This window comes from Folsomia candida, unplaced genomic scaffold (genome assembly GCF_002217175.1).
Source record: "Folsomia candida strain VU population unplaced genomic scaffold, ASM221717v1 Fcan01_Sc002, whole genome shotgun sequence".
Lineage (NCBI taxonomy): Eukaryota > Metazoa > Arthropoda > Collembola > Entomobryomorpha > Isotomidae > Folsomia > Folsomia candida.
Genome location: NW_019091194.1, coordinates 4,032,979 through 4,059,700, shown reverse-complemented (window position 1 = coordinate 4,059,700; position 26,722 = coordinate 4,032,979). Strand labels below are relative to the sequence as shown.

Here is a 26,722-nt window from a genome sequence, read left to right as displayed (position 1 = left end):
CGTAAACCGTGACTATGAAATATGGGAAATAAGTATGTCCTAGCCTGTTAATTCTTATAGAATGGGGGACCATGTTATTTTTTTTTGCTGTAAGAATGCGCAAAAAATGTGTGCTACATAAAGTCTGGGTACATATTTTTTTGCATGAAATATATCGACAAAAAATTATTCCGTCGCAATTTCCTTAAATGATAACATGCCCACTTGAATCTTGTTCTTCTTTTATTTACCAAACGATTCCTTAATAGAAAATATTTCGCACATGTCGGAGGAAAATTGTGCTGTTATGTTGTGAAGGAGACGATATGTGAGTTTGTAAACATTATACACACACGTTTTTTGTTGGTGGTCGTTTAGCCTGGCTGTTTATTTATGAGGAAAAGCTCGTCGGCAATCATCATTATATTTTTCAACGTTTAAGAGGAGGAAAGTGTAATTGGATTGATGTTTGTTTACAGATTTATCTCGGCATCTTCTTTACTGAAGACGGACGCCATCATCATAACTCTTGATGACGTTAGAGATGTCAGTTATCGGGGTGATGTATATGCGTATATGGAAAATGTTTTACGGTCTCGTCGGATGAGTGGGTTGTAATGTATTGGAAAGTATAACTGCAACCTGGCACACATATTTAGAAAGTGAATACGGAACATCATTCATCTTTTGCATAGCTGGTAGGAGGTCGTGGTCACAAAATATAGCTGCATCCTCATAAATATATTGGAAATGTGAGGGTATTGGGATATAACATATGTATATACATTCTTAGGAAACGGGGAATTTGTATTTACTTTACTTATTATCATTGCATACACATTACACAAATTACACATCAGAAAAGGTTGACTACAAAGGAGTCGTACATTAAAATCCCTAACCTGAATAAAAAACGAAGGACCTTAGAAAACTGGTATTAAATCATTCGGAGTACATGTATTGTAACAGATTATGGTAGTGCATGTGCGTATCTTGACGGTTGGCAGTAGAATGCCACATTTATTGCATAAGCGCATAATTATATATGTAATAATATGTACATGGATAGGATTACAATATAATATATGCTAATTATTATTATGCTATAACTATTATGATATCCTGACACTCCCCAACCGGAAGAAGCGTTTTCTCCCGAAAACTTAAATATACATCTATCCAACATAATTACTGAATAAACTAAGAAAAAGAGCAGTAACGTATGTAAATCTTTAACTGGAAAGGCAATCTGGCGAGATAATGTTTAGTTAAAGATGAGGAGGGACAGAACTGGACGGAAACAAACGAAGACACAGACAAAAGAAATGCGTAATTTACTGGACAGAAGACAACTACGCATACAAATTTAGTGGGCGTGTGAATTTATACAATGAAAATTTGCTGTTTATTTTGAAAAAAATTAGCTAAACCAAAAAATTTTGAAAGACAAATCTACGCAAAGGGTGTGAACAATATGTGCGAACAATTCTGAACAGCTTAGTGCTAATTTCAAGCGACAAAAAGTAAAGGAAATGAGGAGGAATAGAAAGAAAAAGTTACAACATGGCCGTAAGTACACAAATATCAAATAAAATTTTAGAAAAAATTATATTACATTGGTTTACAAATTATGCAAATACAGTATGTATTGGTACAGGTTGACGCGAAAAACTGGAGGAGGACTTCTTGGGGATTAAATGGGCCCTTGACTTCCTAAGGGGGCTGACCTAAGTACCCATCTCAGAGGTCAAAGGTCACGAGGAGGTGTGGCTTGGGTGTGGTCAAGGGACTGGATGACGTCGGGAACATGCAACAAATGATGTCAGGAGGAGAGTAGTGACGTCACGAACCAGCAGTGATGTCATGAAGAGGCTCGACACGTCACCACAAACCATTCCCGGTAAATGACGAACTACTACTGACTCAGAATTACTTCACAAAAAATTTGATTCCCGCTTCGTATCCCTACCATACTAACAGCATGGGAAGGATACCAGCGCGGGATGGAAAAGAAAAACTGAGTTGATATTAAATACAAATAAAATAAAATGTGTGAATGGTTCTTTGTAAGATATATATACATACTAGAAGCGGCATGCATAATAATTGAATCAAATTTAAATCAAATCAAATAGAATTAATATCAGTACGGAATACATATGTGAAGGGGTGACAAATATGTAACCGACATTTATGCTACCCAACGAATATGTAAGCGACCAGTGATAAAATAAATAATTGCATACTTGGCTGGGGGATGAGTAGAAAAATAATTCTGCTGTTGTAAAGTGGAGTTACTTTGATTTTTTTTAGTTTTTTATCGTTTGGTGCTTTGCACTTGTCAGTTTCACCGACTTTCACTTTTTTTCGGGTGACACAAGTAGTTTATTAGTTTAGGTTACGAATTTCTCAACAGATTTACTGTCTTCACCTTTATGCTTTTATGTGCTTGGTTTTCCCATTTTCGAAGTATCAATATGGAATGATTTTACTTTGAAGACTTTTATAAGTTAATTTTGTACACTACAGTACTGTTTGTGCTCACTGAAGACGGTTTTTAGTAAATGCTCGAACTAGGACGGTAATTATTGTACCAAGCCTTTCATATGAGAGACTCAATTCTTTGATACTCGATTCATTGAGATACTGGAAACTCATGACGTACTTGGCATCTATTATCCCGCCTTCATATATTAAAAATAACGTCATCAAATATTTTAGTCAACTTTTAAAATTTTGCGTTAACTTTATACGCAAGTACTTCTATTTCGTGTTTTTGGAGTGCACGAATAAATTCGCCAAATACTCTCAAGGAATGAAAATTAACTTCTCCTACCAACAACAAAATTTTTTCTGACGATGAATGAGTCAAAGCTTTAATACTCCCTAACACCTGGAGTTGTTTTACCAAATTGTACGGTGTGCGAGGGTGTTCTCCTGAATAGTGTGCACAAACAATGCGGCATGCAGGGTGGCCGTCTCGACTCAAAACTACCATAATTTGTCGCATCTTGTGACAAAAAAGGTAATGGTACTGGTTTAGCTTTACTTTTGTAATCGCAGTGCACCAGTATTGCTTCACCGTGAAATCCTACATGCTGATTTTGGTTTTGTGGTTACATTCACATGCAATAAGATATATAGTCCACCCAGGAGCTATTTTTTAAAATAGTTCTCTCTCCTCTAATGCGTTCTTATGTGATAATGCATTCGTATGTGTCTCAGTGAGACAAAGAACAGTAATTTTTCGTTCAATCAATATTGTCTTTAACTCTTTAACTTTTAGTTCTGTTAAACCTTGTACATTTGCTGCCGCAAGTCGTAATGTTCTATTTTTTTATTGGTTTTATTTCTTTGCTCGAACTTGACTGAATTGTTTCGATCCAGCATTCTGGTAGTTTTAAGGGATTTTTTGCATTTGTCAACTTAACCTTGTGTGTCCCTGCTGCTTGGCCACTTCTTAATTTAGATTCTTGCCCATAGAATGTATATCCAGCGCTGATTGTGTCACGGAGTTGCAAGCCTGTAACATTTCGTGGTGAGCACCAAGGGAGGTCTTCTGCCCACCAAGGTGGCTCCGCGTATATCCAATGATTTCCGTACAGTTGAATCATCATTTCAGAGAGAACATGTTTTAATTCCGCATGGTTCAAATCATACACTACAAAAAATAAGGTGACCAGTATAAACACTTTCATTGCCTTATTTATAGACTGCATAACTATGAGGACAAAATTATGCGACCTTGTATTATTATGATAGGATGCTTACATGATTTTTCCAACTCCTTAAAATTTGGAATGCTTGCTTCAGTCAACTTTGTGCATAGAAATCATAACATCTTCCAATTAGAAACCTTTGCACTTGAAACGTCGACCATCCAGAAATGTTTAGATTTGGACATCCCCAAGTGATGAAATCCGTTGGCCACCATGGTTGAACTTGGTAATCAGCGTATCTAACTCTCTTTTTAGTTGATTTCAAGGCAGCGAGCATCACTTCTGCGAATAATACATTCAAATCGTTTCTTTGATAGGCATCCACTGCAAGAAATAAGAATGAATCACTATTTTATGTTGGTCAGTGTATCTCACCAGTGTATTTCCCCCTCGGAGCCCCGGGGAGAAAATTTTTACCTCGTTATGACCCCCTTCAAATACATTTTAAAACACATCTTGAATTTGAAACTAAGCTCTAGGACGAAGGAAGTGGTTGTCATAAGTTTAACATGTAAAAATAGGTATATATAAAATATATACCGTGAGCAAATGAAGGGCTGTAAACACATAAATTTTAATACTTAACAAATATATAAAGCTATAATGAATATGAGAAGATGTCTAATAATGTTAACAAATAATTATATGCATGAAAAATGAGCATAATCATTATTTCATGCTAATGAAAGTGAAGGTGATGGTAGAATTCACCCTATTTTCATGTTGCCTCCTCTGGATAATCCAGTACCCGCAACCTCGTCAAATGGATTTCCGGCATTCGTTATTCCGCAGATATTGTCCGGAATCATAACCCATATAATCAAAGTTGAAATCAGTAATAAGTTCATGGTCGTTGGGTGTGTAAGTAAAAGATTGCCCGATATATTTATAACGTATACCTTCAATGAAGGTCCTTCATCATTTGGATATTCCGTTTTGAAAATATGATTGACGAAATCCTACTTATTGCATATTGGTCGGGTAGCATAAATGTCGCTACATAAAGGTCGGTTACATATTTGTTGTATGTGACTCTACCATAATTTTACCAAAATATTGATAAGTTGCACAAGCTACGGAAACTCGAAAAATTACTGCAGCTGCAATATATAAGGTATGTATGTGTCCACTTCTTAATGTTTCACATTTTCTGACCGTGAAATAATACTTATTACGAACACAAGTTATTTAATTACTTATATAACACAACTTTATTATGTCTTTGTCATTAGTATGTGTCTCTCACTGTTCTATATGTACATATAACAATACGACACTTAATACTTTTACTCCAGTAAAGATTTAACAAATCTTATAACAGTTTATCACTAAAAATCTCTAGAAGACCAACAATTGAACTCCAGTTTGGGTAGTACTTGGATTAAGTATAGTAATATATATGTAGTAATTGATAATAATACAGGTAGGATCTGATTGTACCAGTAAATGTCAGTAGAGGGATAATAATCCATGGTATAGATTAAGTCTAATAAGTGACGCATAGTTTCCAATTGGTTCTCTAAGTTAATCAAATTATGGGATAATTTGTCGTATTTAATTTAATATTTATTTATGAATACGTACATCGCATCGTCACAAATTATGTATCTAGTTACTGAATCACTTGATCATCAAATTATCTATATTTTAAGGCCTTCTACGCTCGATTCTTCGTGAAAGGAATATGTAAGTACTTGTGTAAATAACTAGTATCAAGGAAATCCACTTGTATGTATTTATAACTGCTTCTACTGCATCAAACAGAGAAAGTTGCATAATTGAATATCAATAAATAATGAAGCTAACTGACCAGCAGCAAAATCTTCATCTATCATAAATAATTGCATTATAATTGCATAATAATTTCATCATTATTATTTGGGACAATGCACGTAATAACGTTTCGTTTACGAACAAAGTACCACTTTTCAAGTACGTCTGGCAATATAATCGTGTAGCATTTTTCTTATTGAGATTACTATGTATCGTTGTACGTATATTAATACTGCAGTGTTTTGAAGATGAGGTGGCAACGGCATGCATGAACTGTTGCAACAATGTCAAAAAACTAATTTCCTTTGTATAATCTGCTTGTTACATGTTTCGTAAAATTGGCTAAATTCATGGCTGCAAGATTTTCGCAATGCAATAATATTTAGCATTGCCAATAAAATCTAAGAGCTAAATCTCTACTTCATGACATGGCCAAATTATTAACCAAAACATCTATGTGAACATTTTCTTCTTCTTTTTCGTTGTTTTTGTTAAATGTCATGAGCGACTGTGAAGTTGTGAGGGGGAGAATGGTCATGTAAGCTGTGGGTGTGGTTGTGGGGGTAGAAAGGGTCGTCTTGGGCAATGTGGACGTCATCCATGCAGCCCAGGGCGCGTCCTTTCTTCGGCCAGGCGAGAACCATGGCGGTCACGAAATGGAATAGAAAGGCTCCAATCATGAAGAAGAGCATGAAGAGGAACAAAATGATGACGTAGGTGCTCGGCCGAAGGTAGCAGTTTAATCGACCGGCATCCTCGCGGTCCATGATGTCCTGAAATTTTTGGGATAAAATGATATAAATATGAATTAAAATAAGACTTAAAATTTTAAGAAATTTTGAAATTTACCATTGCAATAACAAACCCGATTAGATTGGCTTTCATCATGGGTTTAAGATTTTCTCCCATGGTTAGCGTATAGCACTTTTTCTCCTTGTCAATAAATGCAAGGATTGACCCATCGCTGTGTTTAACCTGGATGATACATGCAAAAATTTAGTTTTGTGTTGAATACTGCAAGTTACAATGGAGGTCTCCCGGTGTATGCGTTCCGGTTTTGACGAAATTGGTGTCAATCGATCACAAATTTAATCAATATGAAATTTTCAAAAGGCATTATCTGCCCAGGTTTGGCGGAGATATTTGCATCCGAAGAGGAGAAACATGCAGTAAATTTCGAAGTAAAAAATTTATCAACTTTAGGGTGCATTATCTCCTCATTGGATGCAAATACCAAATAACCTGAGCATTGGCAGATAAACCCCTTTGCAAAGTTCATACTAATTAAATTTGTGATCGATTGACATTATTTTCGTCAAAATTTGAGAGATAATACATTGAAAGACCTCCATTGTTATTAAATACTTTTATCATGTCTTAGATGCTTTTGTACCATAAATTCTGCCCTGTTTCTCCAATTTCTCTTCGTTTTGACCGTAAAAGGATGAACAGCATCTTGTTGTGGAACGGATTCATACGTAACGCCGGTTGAACAGCACGAATAAATGCAGCATCCCCTATCTTTAAAAATTACGCAAAGTGGTTCCTCCCATTTGGACTTGAAATGGGCTGTTATTGCTGCAAATCGCAAAGTTTGGCAGCACGAGACGGTCCTGCTTCGACCAAAGTCCAATTTTAGGACGCCCCTTTGAAACCTGTCCTTGATCAGAATGACGCTTTGTTGTTGTCGGAAATATCTGGACCACAGCCCACCGTCCGTTTCCCCTTGCACCGTTTCAAAAACACCTTCCCCGCTTTCACTCGTGACTTTGTAACCGCATTGCGAGTCTGCAAGGAAGGAAAGTAAATAATACATAAGATTGTAAACAGTCTTCACTCTCTGCTCGGACTGCTGAACCTCTGATCGGACCAGCAGGTTCAGAAGTCCGGGCAGAGAGTGAAGGCTGATTGTAAATATATGCATATTTATGTGCATATTTACTGCTAAACGTGCTACTTAAATCTGCAATATTTCTTATTTCCTGTAATTATGTATCTACCACAATCTTGAGACCATGAAAATATTTGCAAAATAATTGCATGAATTTCTGAGGAGATCCATTTTTACGCTACCTCCATTCTCTCTTCGGCCTTTTGTTTTTCCGTATTTTTTCACTTTTGCCAAGAGAATAAAACCAAGTGAAAGTAGGGTTGCGAAAATATCTTGGTTTCCTCTGTTCGAAAATTATTAATATTTTTTAGCCCCTGATTTATAAAAAATTTTAATCTACATTTTAATGTTGAGTTACTACAGATTGTTTATGTATAGTAAATTAATCTCAAAAGTTTTCTACAATGGTTGAGCTAAACGTCGTTTTTGAATTTTTTTTTGTATTTTTAGAATTGTTCGAAATTTATTGTTCGAAATTTATTGTTCGAAATTTACTCATTCTACAATGGTTGAGCTAAACGTCGTTTTTGAATTTTTTTTGTATTTTTAGAATTGTTCGAAATTTACTCAGATTCGATGGTCAATTGGTTGATGTGTATTATTATCTGTTAATTGTTGTTAATTATAATATTATAAAGTTAATTAAAATTTCTCTCACCATCAAATCTCGACACATAAACTTTCCTTATATTCTTCATGACATCCATATCCTTCGGCGTGGATGGGACAAACTTGATTTTATTTTCATAAATGAATTCCTCTCCCCCATCAGCAGCACTATTGTTGGATGGCAGTTGTTGTTGCGGGTTGATGTCGATGTTAATTTTGTAGTCGGACTCTCTCCTCAACCTGTTCATATTCTGATCTTGCGGGTGGTGGAAGTTGAACAATGGGTTTGTCGCGGATTGCGGCGAACTCGCCGTTGCTGGAAGCGTGGGTGTGGACACGGTCGAAAGTGGGGGAGAGGAAGAAGGTGGCGTGTGCGAGGGTTGAGATCCATTCGGAGTGGTAGCCACCAAATCTGGGTAAGAAATAGATGGAAATTTACACTCTTAGAAATTTGGTATTGAAATAATACCAAGCGGTATTCACGATATGAATCTATCAATTGATAAGCAGTACCTCGTAGTAATAGCTCGGTATTAAAGTTTTACCATATCGGTAGCAAATTTTTATGGACCGGTATAAGTTTAATACCAAGTGGTAGCAACTTTAATATCTGGAATTCAATATCTGCCTGACTTTACCAGAGTTTTAGCAGTGTGAGAATAAAATTTGGAGGTATTTCTACACTGCATGTATGTACATATTATGTACCTATATGAAAATGCATAATGCATACAATACGTACATACTACACACCGGGATTCATGAGGTAATATTTCATCAAGTTTTCTTTATTATTTGCCTGTCCGGCTTATCGATTTATACGATATACTATTGTGCAAAATGAGCACATCCCGTTTTCATTCATACCCATTCTCATCTGAATATCGATTAAACTTTTCCTTTCTTCTACTTTCTTTTTAGAAAATACGTTACACAGCTTGCCATTCAATATATACGCCTACTAATTATATCTGGGTCACCTTTACTACCCTTGAGAATCAATTGCTGGATAAGGTAAGCTAAACTTATCAGAAATCAGGAATACATAAATGTAAAATTTTATTACCTGGCGGGTTTCCGGAGAGCCTGTCCATCCTCAAATGTGTGTGAATGTATGATGAATGAACTGAGAAAGTGGAGGATGCCTTCACACTTATTAATTAATCCAAACAACAATGCCGCGTTTATTATGTAAAACTCATTGCAAAATCGTGTGCGAAATAATTGCTCGCAAAATTTTAAAAATGTGTATTAAATAAGGCAGATAATTTCCAACGGGGACAATAAGTTTGTGGCTGTGGCAGTATAGTGTGCTTTTGGGAGAAAGTAGTGAGTGAAAGTGGGGTCTCCTGCTGCCTCTTACTTTCCCGTGTCCTGCGCACCCAGGGTGCGGGTGTAGATCGATACTTTTACATCACATTGTACAACTCACCACTAAGGAAAAGCTTAAAAGCCATCTTGGTCCGTTTTGTTCACTCGTAGAAAAAGTACATCAGCTATGAAACATCATAAATCACGGTGGGTGAGCAGCCAAGAATAAGACGTGGATGTTGCGATGAGCATGGAATTCTTCGTCTTACGTAAACTTACAAGTCAAACCAGAATTTCGTACATATCCTTTAGTTTAAGTAGAAGACGGTCCCAATTTTTTGCCACGCTTGGTCATGAAAATGCTGAATCCTTCCATAATAGCGACATACCAAGAAGAAGATGATCATTATATAAAGTTCACGCTTTGCTTCATTCTCTTGGCTCAAACCACTCCACACATTATTATTTGTACGCTAGTTACATGGATGCACTCTTAGAAAACTGGTAATAAATTATTACCGACCAGAGAACATGTATGATTTTACCTGCAATCTTAATCACGAGCATAACGGTTCAGTAATGCTTTTGTAATGAAAAATTTACCACTCGGAAACAAACTACTACCAATCCGGTAAAAACTTATTACCAAATCTACCAGTTCTCAGGATATACGTGACTCTACCAGATTTTTAACTGTGTCCTTATAGCGGAAACTACACATGTAGCATATGAGACAAAGCTGGGAGAAAGTCAAGTCAAGTGACTCTAGGGAGCAGCTCTTTGCTCTCCATGTGTATCCTACATTCTTTTCCCTCTATTGGGATTGATATCCACGGTACGAACGTACTTATTTTTATAGCCACGTCACTGTAACCAGGGTGCATTGACCATGGAGGGATGGATGGGTGGATAACTACCTATTTAGAAGAGAGATCTGGTCTGGTCTGGTCGTTCTCCCCACTTCATTTGATTTCATTACGAGGCTCTCTGAGCAGGTGTCAGATTTATTTATCTCGCACCAGTTGGAAGTCATCTCTTTATCTCATCTCATTACCCGGTAATGGATTGAGAGTACCATCACATTCCATCATGCAAGAATGGTGGTGACGATGGCGATGAGAGGGAGGAATTATACAACTAGTACACTCTTAGAAAAGTGGTATTAAATCATTACCGACCGGAGTATATATATGATTCTACCGGTAAACTGGCCTTATCGTTTAGTAATGTTGGGGTTACCACTCAGAAACAAACTGCTACCAATCTGGTAGAAACTTATTACCAAATGTGTACCAGTACAGAGTATGTATGCAACTCTACCAGATTTTTAATGGTGTATTTATTTATAGAATTTAGGTGTGGAGGAGTTCCTTCATTCCCTGGTTGTTATGATGTGACGAATGTCGTGAGAATTTGTCGGCTGGAATTAGAATTAAATCCATTTCAAAGAGGGGAAAACCTTATTCCTGTAATATTTCATTTCCATTTTAGCAGATTATTATTATGCATAGTGCAGGATTTCTGGGAGGGGAGAGATGAATAATTTTCTGGACCATTTTCCCCAAGCTCTCGCTCATTTGACGAATTTCATGCCATCGTCAGCTATACATAGCTCGCTTTTGGTGCAGATTTGCGTGTTATGATTGGAAAATTATGTTACCTCTGAATCTGACGTGAAATGAAAGTAACGAATTTTGCTTGATGTCTCTCCCCTCGCGAGGATTACTTTTTGGAGAGAACAGAACCAAGGGCAAAGGCAAGTACAGTAATTATAAAAGTTGGCAAGGGAGAATTAACTAACATTACAAGGACAAGCCAGCCAGCCAGCCAGGAGCAGAAACTACTCGTCGAGACACACCTTGCCGTTGTAATAATTGGACAAGGACAAGGCTGTAATTTTCCAACATCTGCTCAACCAAATGCCAAAAAGAGTAGGTCTTGGTAGTAATTCTTCTAATCTGTGCCTTCATTTGGCACTTGTTCTCTCTCTTCTTCCTCTTTTCTCATTTAGATGAGGGAAAATGTAGTAGTTGGCTTAATTTGCCTCGTCTGGTCGGCCAACCTTGCCTTGTAGTGCGGAGGGATTGTTAATGATTGTTATTGCTGGTATTGGAGCGTAATTAGTTTAATTTAAGAGAGCCGGCTGGCTACCACGATAGGCAGTTGGATGGAGAGAAAGGGGAGAAAGTCTGCCTGTTAGGGAGGGAACAAAGGGGAAAGTAGTGCGTACCTAAATTCTCATTTGGGTGGAATGAAGGAGAAAGTAAGACTAATGAAATCATACGTTTGGGGCAATTCTATACAGAAATGCTGCATGAATTGGGCATTGTTCAATCTTTGAGAACCTGGAATAATTGATGAAAATAAGCTTTTAAAATTTTATGTGAAATACAGAATTTTAAAAATCTACTCAAATTAACCCATCTGAGCAAATAATTAATTAGTGCTTTCTTCCACCTCGTGAACCTAAACATATTTAATTTTACTGTTGTGTTCAATCTCCCAAATATTCACGTACTACTAAACATTTAATTAATACTGCTTTCACCACTCTACCCAAGCCTAAATATGTCACAACTTCTCTGTTTGCCACCATCCCGAAATTGATTCAATATCCTGCTACTTCCCGTGGTTTCGTTCGTAATATTGACAATTGTCATTTGTCACCATCATCAATAATACAGCTTGACAGGCACAAATCTTCCAAACCGTTTCGTTTCGTCGCCATCAATCCAAATCTTTTCCAACACTTCACACACACCGTTACGTTACACACGTTCTCTCCAGTGTAAAACCTCCTAAATTGATCCGAATCCGTATAACAAATCCATAAAAAAAACCTATACAATTCAATCCAATACACTTCTCCAATAAATGTAGGTCACCAAAAAACGAGCCATACTACGACACGCGTTATACCTTTTTTTATACACATTTCGATGATTGATCGCAACATAATGGGAGCCACAACAGTACAGTGGGGATAAGTTCGAGATGTCATCATCATCATACATTTGAGAGCACTACGTATGTAGTGTACACATTCGGATGAAAGGAGACTAACTTGGCCTTTCCTTTGTCCATCATTTCATTTCAATTCACTCCCCATTAAAACCAGCGTTCCTTTCATCTCTCGTGTTTTGTGGGATGAAATGGCTCTCTGCCGGTCCATCCGTTTTCCTTCCTCTCGCCTCGCCTCGTATCATGCCCGCTCTGTGTATTCAGTCATCCTGCTAAATGACTGTGGATGGTGCACATGTGGTGCTCATCAAAAGAATAAAAATACCCGCTTTGTCCCACCTACCTTTTGTTTTGGTCCACACACAGCAAGGACATCTCCAGTCCTAAGGTTTTCCAATTTAATGAGAAAAACGAAGCCAATTCCAGCCCGGCATTATTACAGCCGAGTGAACAAAGTAAGTGTCGTTCTGCTTAGGGTGGTCTGGTGTGTTCGGTTGGGTGGGTAGATCTAATTCCAGGGCCGGGGTGGGTAAATAATAATGGGAAAATGGTAATAAAATAGAAGTGAAAGCAGCAGAGAGAGGATGGAATTTATGTATGCCTACCTTTGTTTTAAACGGGACTTGTATATACGATTTGTTTGATGATACGACATGCTTTTGGACAAATATGTAGGAACAAATTTTCGGAAATGAAGCCTGCAATAAAATAAAATTGTTTGTGTATAAAAAAATCTAGAAAATGAGACAGACTACAATTACATACATTTTAAAAGGAAAATTTTTACAATGTTTATGCTGTTTATTTACAGTGAAAGATGATCTGCTCGATTTGCTTACCTTTGTTTTAAACAGGACTTATCACGATTTGTTTGATGGTACGACATGCTTTTGGACAAATAGGAACGAATTTTCGGCAATAAAATAAAATTGCTTGTGTATAAAAAAAAATCTCGAAAATGAGACAAACTACAATTTCATACATTTTGAAACGGAAATGTTTATCTTGTTTATTTACAGGAGAAAGTTGGTCTGCCCGATTTATGAAATGCTTCCGCAAACTGGCTTTCAAACAAGTTTTTTTATTATCATCGTTGTCCATACATATCTTGCGACCCGTGACCAGATCACTGTCTTCTGCGTGATTTTAAATGAGCCGAATCCACTCCATGAAATTCAAATGAAATTCGAAATTCTCTTTTCTTCATGGTTTATTCATCTCTTTCTTACTTTTACTTTCCGGTCCGATACTGTAGAAGCGGAGGAGGAAACCGAAAGACCGACCAGACAGTTTTTTTTGTTATACACGTCATTTGACAAGCAAGACTTTATGGAGCTAAACTTTCTCCATGAATTGTAAAAGTCGAGGTATGAAGTCGGCAGGTCGAGTCGTTCTGCGTATGTATGTACTTACAAATTGACGTCAATGTATGTACAGTTGCTTAACAATGCACAATTTCTTCACCACGCAAGCGACATCAAACGTTATTTGATACGAATAAATATTGCTCAAAGTATAGAACTAATTAAGTTTAATGAAGGAATAATTTTCGGATTTCGTTTATACGTTTGGTGAACAATTTCTGTGCGTAGTTTTGCAGGTAATAACGAAAAGTAGGGCACAATGCGATATGAGATGATTACTTTTCTTCCAACGAGGCAGGTGGGTTACTCAAGCTCATTGCATTGATTGGGACTGGAGGACATTGTTAATACGATACTGGTTGACATCTCCCAGGGTAAAATGTGTCAACATGTCAGAAACAGAAAGTCGGACCAGGACGACGTTAAATTTGGTCGTGTACATAAATAGAAAACTTTGTTGGTTTCGCAATGTTCCATTTCATCCGTGGTGTGGTGGTGTTGCTACATTCAACTTTTCGCAATTTGAGTCATGTATTGCAAAAGGTGAGGTGCGGTGGTCCCTTGGGGAAGAAATAATGGAACGGAATTTGAACTACAGTTACATACACGGGAGTTTTGCAACGTAACCAAATCTACGAAATATGACACGACCCTGTGTCTGGTTACGACTAAATTTGTTCATCAGCAGAGTGGGATTTTGCATTGTGATCTTTACTCAAGTTTGGCATTGTTCTCACAATCCATTCACGATAAATTAATACTTTTCCTAATTTTACATAGGAAATTAGATAGTTGCACGTTATAATTTTACCTGATTCAAGGAAGGATCAAATTTCAAATCATTATGTTCGTCTCACTTCCTTTACTCGAAATGTCGACAACATCCATTCCAACACCCACTCGACTAATGTAGCCATAGTAAAGGCAGATTGTTCCTAATAGCTGTACGCTTAGAAAGCTGGTATTAAATCATTACCAACCGGAGTACATATACCTGCACTCGTAATAACGAGCATTACAGTTTAGTAATGTTGTCGCAATGAAAAATTTACCACTCAGAAACAAACTACTACCAATCCGGTAGAAAGTTATTACCAAATCAATGCCAGAAAGGAGTATATAAATGTTTACCAGATTTCTAACAGTGTACAACAACGCACAATTTGTACATCAGCATCTTCGCAGGAAAGAAATTGTGTATAATTTCTCTTTCCTTCCTTCCTTCCTCCTCCTCCTGCTTTCCTTCTCGTCGTTATTTATCGCTTATTTCGGAAAGATTTTTGTTTTCACATAAACCAAAGGTTGCACAACCAAACGGTTGCACATGGCTTCTGAGTACGTAAGTATGCTCTTTGGCAACGTCGTAATAATTTTGGAGAGAGCAACTTGCCTTCTTTCTTCATCTGCTTTCTCCTTTCTTCCAAAGGAATTCTCCTCCTCCTTTCATTTGGGAAAATATTTCTCGGAAACACTAATGTGTTGACTCATTTAGAGTAAATTCCAATTTCGTGCCGACAACTAATACTCAAGGATAAAATTGTTTACGCAAGGTGGATACGTTTTACGTGGCGGGGTGGGATTAAGATTTTTGAATAGATTTTCATACCATCAAGTCTAAAACATTTCAATAACATTTCAATAAAAACGTGTCCACGAATAGTAATGAAATGATGGAAAGGAGAAAGTATGACTGTTATGTAAACCATAAACTAATATTCCTCTTGAACTTAGAATGGAGGTCTCCCGGCGTATGCTCGTCGATTTTGGGCAACTAGTGTAAATTAATTGAAAATTTAATTAGTATTAAATTTGTAAGACACCTGATCTCCAAATGCGAACGTTTGGCAGAGATATTTGCATCCGGAGAGGAGAAAACGTGTCCTAAAATTGAAAAATCATGACACTTTTCACTGCAAATATCCTGTATTAGCAGATAGTGCCATTTGCAAATTTCATATTAATTAAATTTGCAATCGATTCCCACAATTTGGCCAAAATCGGAGAGCATACGCTGAGAGACCTCCCTTGTAACTATGTATTCGTCGGAATGTATACGTAACCTGGTTTTCTGTTATGCATGTATCCCTTCATTACATTCAAGACTGGAACTGTCTACAGAAAAAAGAGCAACCAGCACTTTCACTCTGTTTGTTTTCCCATCAACCGAGATTTCAGGAGAGAGAGAAAGCGGAGGGATTTCGGCATTAAGTAAATCCTCCCTGCTAATGAGGGGAAAGAGTGAAATGGGGTAAAACGCAGATCAAAATATTTTCCAAGAAAGAAAAGCAAAGCCGTAATTGAATTTTTTCCGCATGACTGAATTGATTTCGTACAAAAATAGGATGCATCAACTCTTCAAAAAAATGTCCTCGCTCGAATTACATAACAACGAAGAACGATGAGATCATTATTATTCGCTCACTGTCTCTGAAATGAGTTGATCATTAAAATTCTGTAACTTTTTCTTTCAAAAACTTTCTCCTCATCCACCTTAATATTCAGCCACCCACATAAACCCAGTAATTATTTCCTGTTGCAGCAGCCGTAGTAGTAAAACTTTGTGATGGCATGATGTACATTATGTATGCTACTATATATAGACAAGCACGCCGAGGGGTAATTTGTTGATAAATACTTGTTAAATTTATTAACCAACTTTTTTAACAAAGGGAAAGTATAAGAAAATCCGAACCTCCTTTTCCACAACCACAACCGGATTCAATTTCTTGCTTCGTTACTCGTCTTAATTAGGTCGCACTGTGATTTTTCAAGTTGAAAAGTCAATACTTTCATTATGATTATTATTACACAACCAACCAACCACCCACCCACAGAGCCTTCATAAAACAAGCAAGATTTTATTATTCATTCATCGATCTCATCATTCATTTCAATCTTTTGTTTGTGAAAGATTGATGAAAATCTATCTTCGGAGGAGCGCGTGGGTGGCTGGCTGGCGTGTCATCGTCTCTCTTTCTTCTTTCGTCGGGATCACCACCACCCAATTAAAAACTTGGGTGGTGGGTGAAAGTCAAGAAGTAAAAGTTTTTAAAACTTTGAATTAAGTACGATTTTCATCCCAAGTTTGAATACCTTCTTGTTTCCCTTCTCGGATTTTAAAGGAGTTAATTGATTCCATAAATTATTAGGATTATGTGTTTATAATACTTTAAGAATACTTGTACTTGATAGTTTTCCTTCTCCGGTTACAAATTATTTTAAATACTGACGACATAATTTTTCGACTAGACTTTCTCTCTATTATTATTCTTATTATTATTATCGTTGTTATACGAGTATTACAAATGTTACAAGAGTATTGTTAGTCACGTCATGTGGTATTGGTGGTTGTGCCGCCAATATTTAATTATTCTAGGTTACAGGATAAGTATACGTACGTACCAGATTGAATAGAATTAATAACAAAGTAATGATTCAATAGTAATAAATACTGTTACGAAGTGAGCATGTTAACAGATTTCGATCTCAGAAAGAGAAAGTACGACTTAATATCGTCGCAAATACATTTTCAAGCCTTCTTGAGACTCTTAGTCGTCAAACTCTTAATTCTTTGTGGAGAAAGTGTGGAAGGGAAATAGAATACATAATAAACTTTCACCATCCAGTCCAAAGTTTCCAGCACCTTTGGTGGTCTAATGTTAATTTCTTGTGAAAAATCGAAAACTTTCTCCCGTCTCCAAGTATAAATAAATCCGTTTTCGTCACAATTTTGTGAAAGTTTGACTTACTCTATTTTTTGCATTGGTTTTTTTTCGTTTCGTCAAATCTCATATTAAAGGTTAGTTAGTTACGAAATACGTGTCCGTACGTACATAAATTCTTCCCCCGATTCCGACCAAAACACACGTTACGTGCTAGGCCACGGTTTCCTGCATGCATATTCGATTCCTAAATTGATTATTAATTATTAATCGGTATACATAATATTGTTCTGTGTGTGAAAGTACACGTTATCAAAATGTTCATCACTTATTACTCGTATCCTTAAACATATCGCTTTCTCTCCTTGTTCCTATTTGATTCCGAGAATAGTGTAATATTTGCTTAATCACTTAGCAAAGTCAGAGTCACACACTTGTTCACTCAATTATTAAGAGGTTGGTTAGTAGGAGAAAGTGTAGTCGTAGGAGAAAGTTAGCACCCGAGTCACGTCCCTATTTTCCCTTCGTCTTCTTCTTCTTCCCTTGGACTCGTTCGACTTAAACAAGTTAAAGTTTCGCTGACTGCGAGGAAGGTTAAAAGTCAAAGGGTACTTCACTTCGACATGTCTCCATCCCATTTACTCACTCACTCCTTCACGTCGGGCTTGGCTGGCTGGGTTGACGTGACATTTATTGATTGTGGTTTGGTTTTTGATCTCGGAAATGTTGCGGAATTTTGCATTTTCTTTTTTATTGTGATACATACACAACCGAGAGTGATATTTAGTCTGGAATGTCGAGATGATGATTATGAAGATACCACCACCACCGAGGGAGGAATGGTGGCATTTGGTTTGGCCTGATTTTTTAAATCATCATCAAAGTCCGGCCCCTTTCGGGCCTCCGCTACTATATGAACCCACCGTTAAACCCAGTATTGCGAGACAGGCGAGGAATATCGGGGCAAAACAGATGCATCTGAAAAAGAGAAAGTAAGGGTTCGTCATCATCAGTAATCGAGCTACACAGTACACCAACTTTTTTATGATGTCTTTACCTTGTGCAAACTGCCTCACACATTACCAAGTCCTGTAAAAAGAAATGGGCAAATAACGGATTAAAAGTTGACTCTCTGAAGAAAGTTTAAAATTTTGGTCAACACGGATAATGACACATTTCGACTTACGAGGGTAATAACACAGCCTATAAATAAAGCCTTATTCGCCGTGCTAACTTCTTCCATTAAAGTCAGGGTGAATTTCGGTCGGCGACAGCTAAAAAAACAGAATATATACATAGATATTTAGTATGCATGGTATACAGTTTTATGAATAAAATAACATCGTACCGTTCTCTGTGAATATTTATTATGGCGACTACACTCCCATCTGCCCCTTTTATCTGGGAAAGAATTTAACAAAGGAAAGTTAACAACTTTTTTTTACTACTTAGGTTTAAAAGGGGCAAAGTAAAAATGACGTGATAAATAAATATGTCCGTGTATGGAGAAAGAAGAGAGATGAAAATGACTTAAAAAAACTTGATCCTTTCTCTTTTTTTACTTTATGCAAAATAAAATAAAACGCATGCATGAATAATAACAAGAAGAAGAGCACATCTCCTCATCTCCACTCTTGCCTTCATTAACAATTCATAAATGAGTTTGGTTGGGGGACTAAAGTGAAAGTGGGGAAGGGAAGTGCTCATCAAGTCGACAACGGAGAGGAGAAAGTTTGTAGAGTCGTAAAGAAATGGAAATTTAGCAGGGTCGGTTGGTCGTCCTTACTTGTAAAATTATGCAAAAAATAGTACTGTAATTTATATTTGTATAAGGTTCAAGTAAACCATGAGAGACTAAATGTGTAAGTAGAAACTAAATAGGAATATGCTAAAAATTACAAAATTAATTACCGTGATATCGGAACTCCCAATAAATTGGACAGCAAAAGTCTCAGCTTCGAGTGCATTCAGTATTTTGAGCGAATATTTAAGTTGTCCAGCTTCGAAGAGGATGGCCCCAAACGGGTTTTCGAACACTGGCGAGAATACGGCGAAACATCGTTTCTCCTAGAAAAATGCAACCGTATAAAAACAATGACAAATCACCACCTCTCTTATCTCACTCTCCCCTCCGTACAAACTACTGCCCTCATGGCACAAATGTGCAAAAAACTCTGAACTCTCTCTGAATGAGGAGAGAGAGAAAGTAGGAATAAAAGTGGAGAAAAAAGTCTATATGGCTCCCTCACATTGATGAAGATTCAGTGTTTTTAGCACCTTTTTTTGTTTTACTACCATCCTTTCGGATACTTTTTCTCTTAAACAAATGAAATGAAATGTGTGTTTTTCTCTTTCCTTACCTCTGAATCACACTCGCAAATGGAAGGAGTGAACTTAACGTGGAATATGCAGTCTTCATTGGCATCCTTGACGTAGACGGATTTCTGTTTGGAGTCAAAGGGGCAGAAGAGCGTGTCTGCAATCCCTTTGAATACCAGGTCACCAGTACCATTGTATATCTTGTAGCCGGGTTTGCACGTCGAGTAGCCGTCTGTTATTTAAGGAGAACAAAAAATTGATGAGAATACACGAAATCTCGGCGAGATTAGGAGTGAGAAGTTTCATATTTGGGGTAAGTGCAGACACAGACATGTACATAGATATTCCTGCCACTCGAGAATATAGGTATCTCATGTGTGTACATGGCTGCATGCATACTTTCACTCGTCTCTTTTTTGAGAGAAAGTGCGCGCGAGGAGGGAGTAGCAGTGCGGGGAAAGAAGACGATGATGAATTAATTTTGGGCTTCAGTTTCTCATCATAATTCATGTGTGTCACAACCAGATCTAATCTGATCACAGGGCAGAAAACTCTTCCAGAGTGGGAATTAAAGTTCCAACAACTTTCTCCTTCTCTACACCACTCGGGGCTACGTACATGCAGGATTCGGTTTGTTGTGCCTCAGTGTCTCGTCGTCCTCGCTAGTTTTACTACTTCTACTCCTGCAATTGATTTCGTACAACAAATCTTTTCATACAAACGAACGAACCCACAAAGCTAGCCAAACCACGACCGAAATATAAAATCCACACAAAAACATGCCTTCTTGGTCTTCTTCATGTGCAAATTTGTGTGTCTCTTCCTATCCCTCCCTCGAAATAATAATGGCTCGACTCGACTGATGTATGTGACGTATGAGCCATAAAGTCGACAATGTTATTACTTGTATCAATCTTATCGTGAAATTTGCATGGATGGATGGATGGAACAAGGAAGGCTGGAAGATTTTAGGAAGGAATCTCATCTTATCATGGGCATCACTCAAATTCAGATTTTATTAGAGATACGTCTCTCGTAATAAATCAAAATGACGGAGTAGCGGAAAAGGAGGAGGAGGAGAGGATGAAAATGTACAGGATTTCTGCATGTGGACATATAATATCCGAGTTATGCGGCAGGACTGACTCTTCAAAAATGTTTTAAAACAGATTTGCTCTCACTGATCTCAGAATTTGTATGACGCAGCACGTTCCCCTTATTAAATCTTTGCTAGAAGGAGGACGACTTTTTTTCTCCTCGACACGTCATCCTTCAGACTTCAATGCCAATTCGTTTTAAAAAAATTTGGCCCAACTTTTTATCCAATTTTCTACCACTGCTACTACTACGTTATGCACATCGGAGAAAAAATGCGAGCTATGCAGCTATGCAAAAAGTAGGGAGGAAAAATATCTTACCGGTATTATGTATCTTAAATGCTGGAATCCTATCCAACAAGTCGAATCCGGGGAGTGGGATGCCTGGAAATTACGTCAATAATTATAATCAAACAAAGTTTTTAAATACGAATTATGTAAATATTGACGAAAATATTACAAGATTGCAAATTGAGACTTTTTTACACTAAATTCTCACACAAAAGCGGAATTTCTTATTTACGCTTATGATTAATTTTGTTCTTGCGTCAAAATTTAGTGTGAAAACCTAAATTCGCAAGCTACCCATTAATAAACACTCTTAATTTTAACATTCCCTTACCAGCATTGAGCTGCGGGCTCATCATCGGAGGAAGTGGTGGGGGTCGGCCGAAAGCATTTTGTACTCCGGTAGAAATTTGTGAGCCGAATGATTGCATAACTGAATTAGGCTGTTCCGTAATTACTTCTCCGAGCGGGACGGTGGAGAAGGAGTGTTCATCGTGGCGATAAACTTTAGCGTAATTGCTTTGACCACCCCCGCCACTGCCCCCGCGCCCGCCGGGGTCCCCACTCCCACCACTGCTGCCACCGGCACGCTCGAAATCTGCAAGTAAGTAAATCACGTCACATACACCCAAAATCCGAACCAGAATCAAATCACAAACTTTCCCCCGTCTCAAAATATTACGATAAGATAAGATAACATTCTCCTTACCACCAGGCGTCCTCGGGTAGTACGGATCACTCATGTCTCGCCTCTCGGTCAAAATGTGATTAGCTATGATGAAGCTGAATCCCCTCACTTTTCGCAAGGAGAGAAGAGAGAGAACAAAGAATGAATAAATAAATGAAAATGCAAACTCAGCTAGAACAATAAAACTCGAGCTGGAGCAGTAATGATGAGACCGAATTCCACCACATGTGTGTGCGTGTGAGGAGAAACTATGTTGTGGTAATTTTACTCACTCACACAAAAAAATCAACCTCGACACACTCGTCATCTTTTTCACTGCATGTCTCTCCTCTTCTTAATTAAGTCACATTTTTTAAACCTGATCTTATTAAACATTTCCGAAACAAATCAAACTTATAAATATCCTTCAAAAAAAAATATTACCACCCACACTCTCACTTTTTTCGTACATAAAAAACAATCTACATACCGAAAAGAACCGACTTTCTCTAAATTCTAAAAGATCACAGTGGTTAAATTTCTACTTCAAAATTTCCCCGGAACGTCTAGGATGGTTTCCCACCACTGATTTTATTTTTCAAATTTAGCAGCGAGGGAGGGAGTGGTGGTGGTAGTGGTGGTACGAGAGGGTCTGGTGGTGATGTTTACGTCGTGAAAGTTGCAGTGGCTGTGATGCTGTTGGAGAGAAAGTGAAGACCAAAACTGGCGAGGATCGGTGGTAGGAAGGAGAGTGAGTGAGTGCCAGAACAGAGCAGAGAAAGAGAGGAGGTTGGTTCGTCGGGCCGGGTTGTTCCGAAGATCGATACTTCCACAGGCACCGTATGCATGGGATAAGTTAAGCCTCCGTCCCATGTGAAGGAAGAAGTGAAGTGAATTCAAGTAAAGGAAAGTGAAAGCACATTTACACTTTCTCCCACCACCCCACCTTTCTTATCCTCCACCTCCTTCTTCTCTCTCCTGCTTGCTTTTTTCTACCTTTTTAACCCACAAGAAACAGGATGGGATGCGATGCAATGTAGGGATGAAGGCACTTTGCCTACTTCATATCTCACTCACCGACTCATCATCCCATTCCACAACTTACATACCTACACGCCAGAGAGAAGAATAGGAGGAGGAGCAACAATCAAATGAACCAAATTGGAAATAAAGGTCAAGTTACGTAAGAAGAATGGGAAACGGAAATCGGAGACGGAATAATAAGATATTCACCGCAGGACCAGGGCCAGGATGGGAATCGAATTGAGAAACACGGAAGATTCTGTGGATAGAATTCCAAAATCATATCGCACCCAATTACGGGAGAAAGTAGTTGTCGCATATTTCTGGAAATCTCTGCGGGTAAGGAGAGACCCCAGCACGTCGTCAATATTTATGCAGTGGTATATATTTTCAATAATGAGCTCCAGCAACCAATTCCCTACGAAATTCATGGACAGGTGGACAATGATGTGGTGGGATGAGGAGGGTCTCGCTTGGCTGGAGAGAAAGATGTGATCTGGTCGAGGTCGCAGTGTGGTGGGTTCGATTGATGTGAAAGTAGAGGAAGGAAGGAAGACGAAGAAGTAGAAGAAGAAGACGAAGAAGAAGAAGTGGTGGTGGTCGTGATGATGGTGGTTCCTCCATCCACAGTCCGTCGGCATCATCATCATGGTGAAAGTAGCAGTGGGAGAAAGCAAGCAAGCAGCCTTACCACCACCCAATCCACTCTGCTCTCATGGATTTATAGATTTCTCTAAATTCTCCAACTCACGACTCACTCACTCACTTTCACTCAATATCAGCTTTCTCTGCCAACCAACCCAATGCCATGGGAAAAGGTAGGAAGAAGAGAATGTATTTTCTTGCCTGGTTTGGTCCTCTTTTCCCATCAACATCATAATGTGTGCAGTACTACAATCCAATCCAGCCACCAACTAACCGGCCTCGTTCGTGTCTCACTATATTAACAAAATGCAGTATCGTCGTCACTGCCCTTATCATCAAGTCGCATCATCAAAGGAGTGAAAGTCTGTGTATTTGGCAACAAATGGAATAACAGAGGAGTCGTCGTCTCTTTCTCCCCCTCTCCTTGCTCAAAAGGAGAGTATCAACAATCCAAGGGAAAAAGACGCCATTTAACTTTAACTCTGATGGAGAGAGAAGGCCGAATAACAAGGCTTTTATTTTGACAGATTGTCGAATAAATCTTTTTTCTGAGGACAACTTCATTACTATTAAAAAGGTTTTTCTCCTCCACTTCTGTCATACCTGTTCGAATCCGAGTCGTTTCCTCGTCTGGGTGAAGTTGACTTTGATTTTTATCTTATTGCTGACTTGATTCAATTTCTATTTGGGAAGGGAATAAAATGGATTGTAAACTTTGGGGATGAGTTATTCTGATGTTCTGTAACCTTTCCAGAGATGGATCAAATTATACTAATAGAAAGTTGGAGAGAGAGAAATATGAAGAAATGTGGGCGACATTTTTATGTAAGATGATCAAATCCAATGTATCAAAGGTTTTAGATTTCGTTGGATGCTATATAAATATGTAAGTTTGTGAATGTATTCTAGTTACTGTATCGAAAATGGGTTTTATTTTATCGTGAAAAGAACCATAATTTCACTCGACAGTAACACAATTTTTAAAAATTTCTTAGAAAAAACTTTAATGAACATTTCTTTACAAGTAAAGCAAAAAAATACCACAATTTTTCCTGCTCTTTTATTTTATCTCTTATACAACGCTCTGATTTGAGCTCATCAATTCTACATTGAAGCAAAATAAGGTCACCAGTTACACGAAAACTTTCTCCCACCAAGTTAAACCATCCATCAAATTCTTTGTTCGTTTCACATACTTAAAGATTTTGTGTGAATGGCACAGATGAACTTTGCACTAAAACCAAACAACCTTTGGCCTGGGAAACTTTTACGTTGACCAATGACCAGACCAGACCAAAAGCAGAGGAGCCAGACGCCAGGGCAGCTCCTAAACTTGGTCTCTGAAGGAACTTTTTCCTAACACGAATCTGTCAGTGAAGGGAAGTTTGCGTGTCAGGCGTTACTTTCTACATAACCGAGCATGACTGTATCATCATATATTCATTCTTTCAACCATCCCGTAGTCAAATCAGCAGCAAATCAGGACCATGATTTGGTTTAGGTTTAGACAAACCAAGTCTTAACTGGGGTGAAAATCTGGGCAAAAATGAGATACCGACTGTACGTAGTAAAATCTCAATTTTTTTAGACAAAATCCACCTTTTAAACAATCCTATGAATCCTTAAACACTTAAATGTCAATATTTATCCCTAGTAAATCAAGCTTTTTATCCATACCACTAATCTCAAATGCACACATCTGTCTACACATCCAACAAATTCGTCTCGTATCCTATCATCCCACCGGAAAAAAATCTACCAACCTATTAAGGTATCCATATAAAGGGAAAGTTTCCATTTCATCCCGTTTTCTTTCCGTGCAAAAAGGCAAACTTTCCCAATTTATCTCCTTTCCCTGATTTCTTCACAAACCGTACAAAACTTTAAATGACGACTCACTTTTCTTCTTCCTGGATGCATTCCCACTACTATTCCTCCTCCATTTCACCCAAACTCTCAAAGCCTCACCAACAACTAACAATCCCAATTCTTCCTCCCCAATCCCTTCCAGACCATTGCAATTTATTTTGTTTTGTGGTTTGGCTTGGTCTCTCTCGAAGAACTCAAATTCGACTCAACTTTACTTTCTCCCAACAAAGCAGCAGCAAAGAGAAAGTGAGTGAGAGAAAACTGAGTCAAGTGAATAAAGAAAGCGATCAAATTCCACTTTTCACTCCTGTTCCCCTCTCTTATTTCGCACAACACAAAACGTGAAGACAATCTTATTCCACTTTGAGAATTATTATTATTATCATCATTTCCAAAGTGTAAACAAGCAGAGAAGAAGAAGAGAGAGAGAGAAGACAACTGCTCTACGGGGAGTGATGCCGTAGTATTTATAATAAATGGAAATGTAACAATAACAAAGGATTGATATTAGGAGAGGGATTTCCCATCTGGGATCTAAGTGGGATCCATTCTTTCATCTCTCACATCGTGCTGCGTGAGTGAGTGGGCTGGTGGCCTGGTGGACTGTGTAGTCTCAGGAAAATTAACACTCTCACCTCCACCAAAATCGAAATGAATTTCATTCTCTCGAGAAGAAACTAATAAGTAAGTTGAGCTTCATGTTAGTAGAAGAACAAGAAGAAGCCCTTGAAGCATGTTTTCTCCACTTTCTCTCTCCACTTTCTCTCCATATAAATTCCGACTGGAGGAAGAGGAGGATGAGAGGAGAAGTTCATTTCAGTCTAAATAATAAAGCGATTGTTCACTTAATGGAAATTCTGAAATTATTTTAGACTGAGTGGGACTATTATACTTTGCGTTCTATTGTGATAAATAAATGGAAACAAACACGACGAGGTTCGGAATGGAATGGAAATGAGAGAGTAAAAGATGGGAAATATAATGGTCTCTCTCCTCTCCATTCGTTCGTTTACATGCCATGTTGGCGAACAACTAAACGTGCAGGGGCTCAGTCAGTCTGGTGTAAATAGGATTGGAGAAGAAATTAATGGGAAATCCTCTCACTTGGATGTAATCAATTCACCAAGAGGAGAAGCACAGGAAATGATAATAATAAGGAATGGAGAGAAAGTCCAATTCAACAACCAGTCAGAGTTCACATTTCAACAGAGTGATTATTATGATACCACGACAAAAAAAGAAAGAATCGAGTTAAATTACCTCCTGCGTAAAAAGTAATCAAAATTGTAACTTTATATATTTAACAATTATTTTGGAAAATTGAGAAAATTTTAAATCTAAAATCCGCATCTTTCCATCTGTATAACGCATTGTCATATGTACGAATTGAATTTCAGATGAGAATTTACTCCTCTTCTGGCACCGGATGGAGTCCATTTCCTAGAAAGACACCTCCAAAACCGCACCAAGTCGCACATACATTTTACTACCAGCATCTTATCCATGTAGCTGGTTACTTATAAGTACTTCTAGATACCTCGTACA

At 37.9% G+C, this 26,722-nt stretch overlaps 2 protein-coding genes and 1 long non-coding RNA gene across 3 annotated transcripts; 1 reads left to right on the top strand and 2 right to left on the bottom strand.

Annotated features, from left to right (window-relative positions):
- The first annotated feature begins 886 nt into the window (after positions 1-886).
- Positions 887-5,513, top strand: LOC118434446. The gene is made up of 2 exons (XR_004834031.1): positions 887-1,548; positions 1,637-5,513. It is a non-coding gene; the product is annotated as an uncharacterized LOC118434446 (long non-coding RNA).
- On the bottom strand, positions 5,230-9,354 carry LOC110842785. The gene is made up of 5 exons (XM_022088589.2): positions 9,038-9,354; positions 8,021-8,383; positions 6,865-7,259; positions 6,321-6,446; positions 5,230-6,244 (listed from the first exon to the last, which is right to left on the bottom strand). Exons 1-5 carry the CDS (start codon positions 9,063-9,065, stop codon positions 5,963-5,965), a joined length of 1,194 nt encoding a protein of 397 aa, XP_021944281.1. The 5' UTR covers positions 9,066-9,354; the 3' UTR covers positions 5,230-5,962.
- A 6,870-nt stretch (positions 9,355-16,224) lies between these two features.
- On the bottom strand, positions 16,225-22,411 carry LOC110842784. Its single transcript, XM_022088588.2, has 9 exons — positions 21,683-22,411; positions 21,308-21,571; positions 21,007-21,069; positions 19,630-19,820; positions 19,181-19,336; positions 18,618-18,670; positions 18,456-18,543; positions 18,327-18,358; positions 16,225-18,247 (listed from the first exon to the last, which is right to left on the bottom strand). Exons 1-9 carry the CDS (start codon positions 21,714-21,716, stop codon positions 18,148-18,150), a joined length of 981 nt encoding a protein of 326 aa, XP_021944280.1. The 5' UTR covers positions 21,717-22,411; the 3' UTR covers positions 16,225-18,147.
- Between the last annotated feature and the right edge of the window lie 4,311 nt (positions 22,412-26,722).

Bases quoted from the DNA above. Each gene is read 5' to 3' on its own strand.
- LOC110842785 (XM_022088589.2), bottom strand. From the start codon at position 9,065: ATGGACAGGCTCTCCGGAAACCCGCCAG. The intron at 8,384-9,037 runs GTAATAAAATTT...TTTCTTACCCAG, and splicing joins GCTCTCCGGAAACCCGCCAG to ATTTGGTGGCTACCACTCCG. The intron at 6,447-6,864 runs GTACAAAAGCAT...TGTATCATCCAG, and splicing joins GAAACAGGGCAGAATTTATG to GTTAAACACAGCGATGGGTC.
- LOC110842784 (XM_022088588.2), bottom strand. From the start codon at position 21,716: ATGAGTGATCCGTACTACCCGAGGACGCCTGGTG. The intron at 19,337-19,629 runs GTAAGGAAAGAG...GCATTTTTCTAG, and splicing joins TTTGCGAGTGTGATTCAGAG to GAGAAACGATGTTTCGCCGT. The intron at 18,671-19,180 runs GTAATTAATTTT...ATTCTTTCCCAG, and splicing joins TTGGGAGTTCCGATATCACG to ATAAAAGGGGCAGATGGGAG.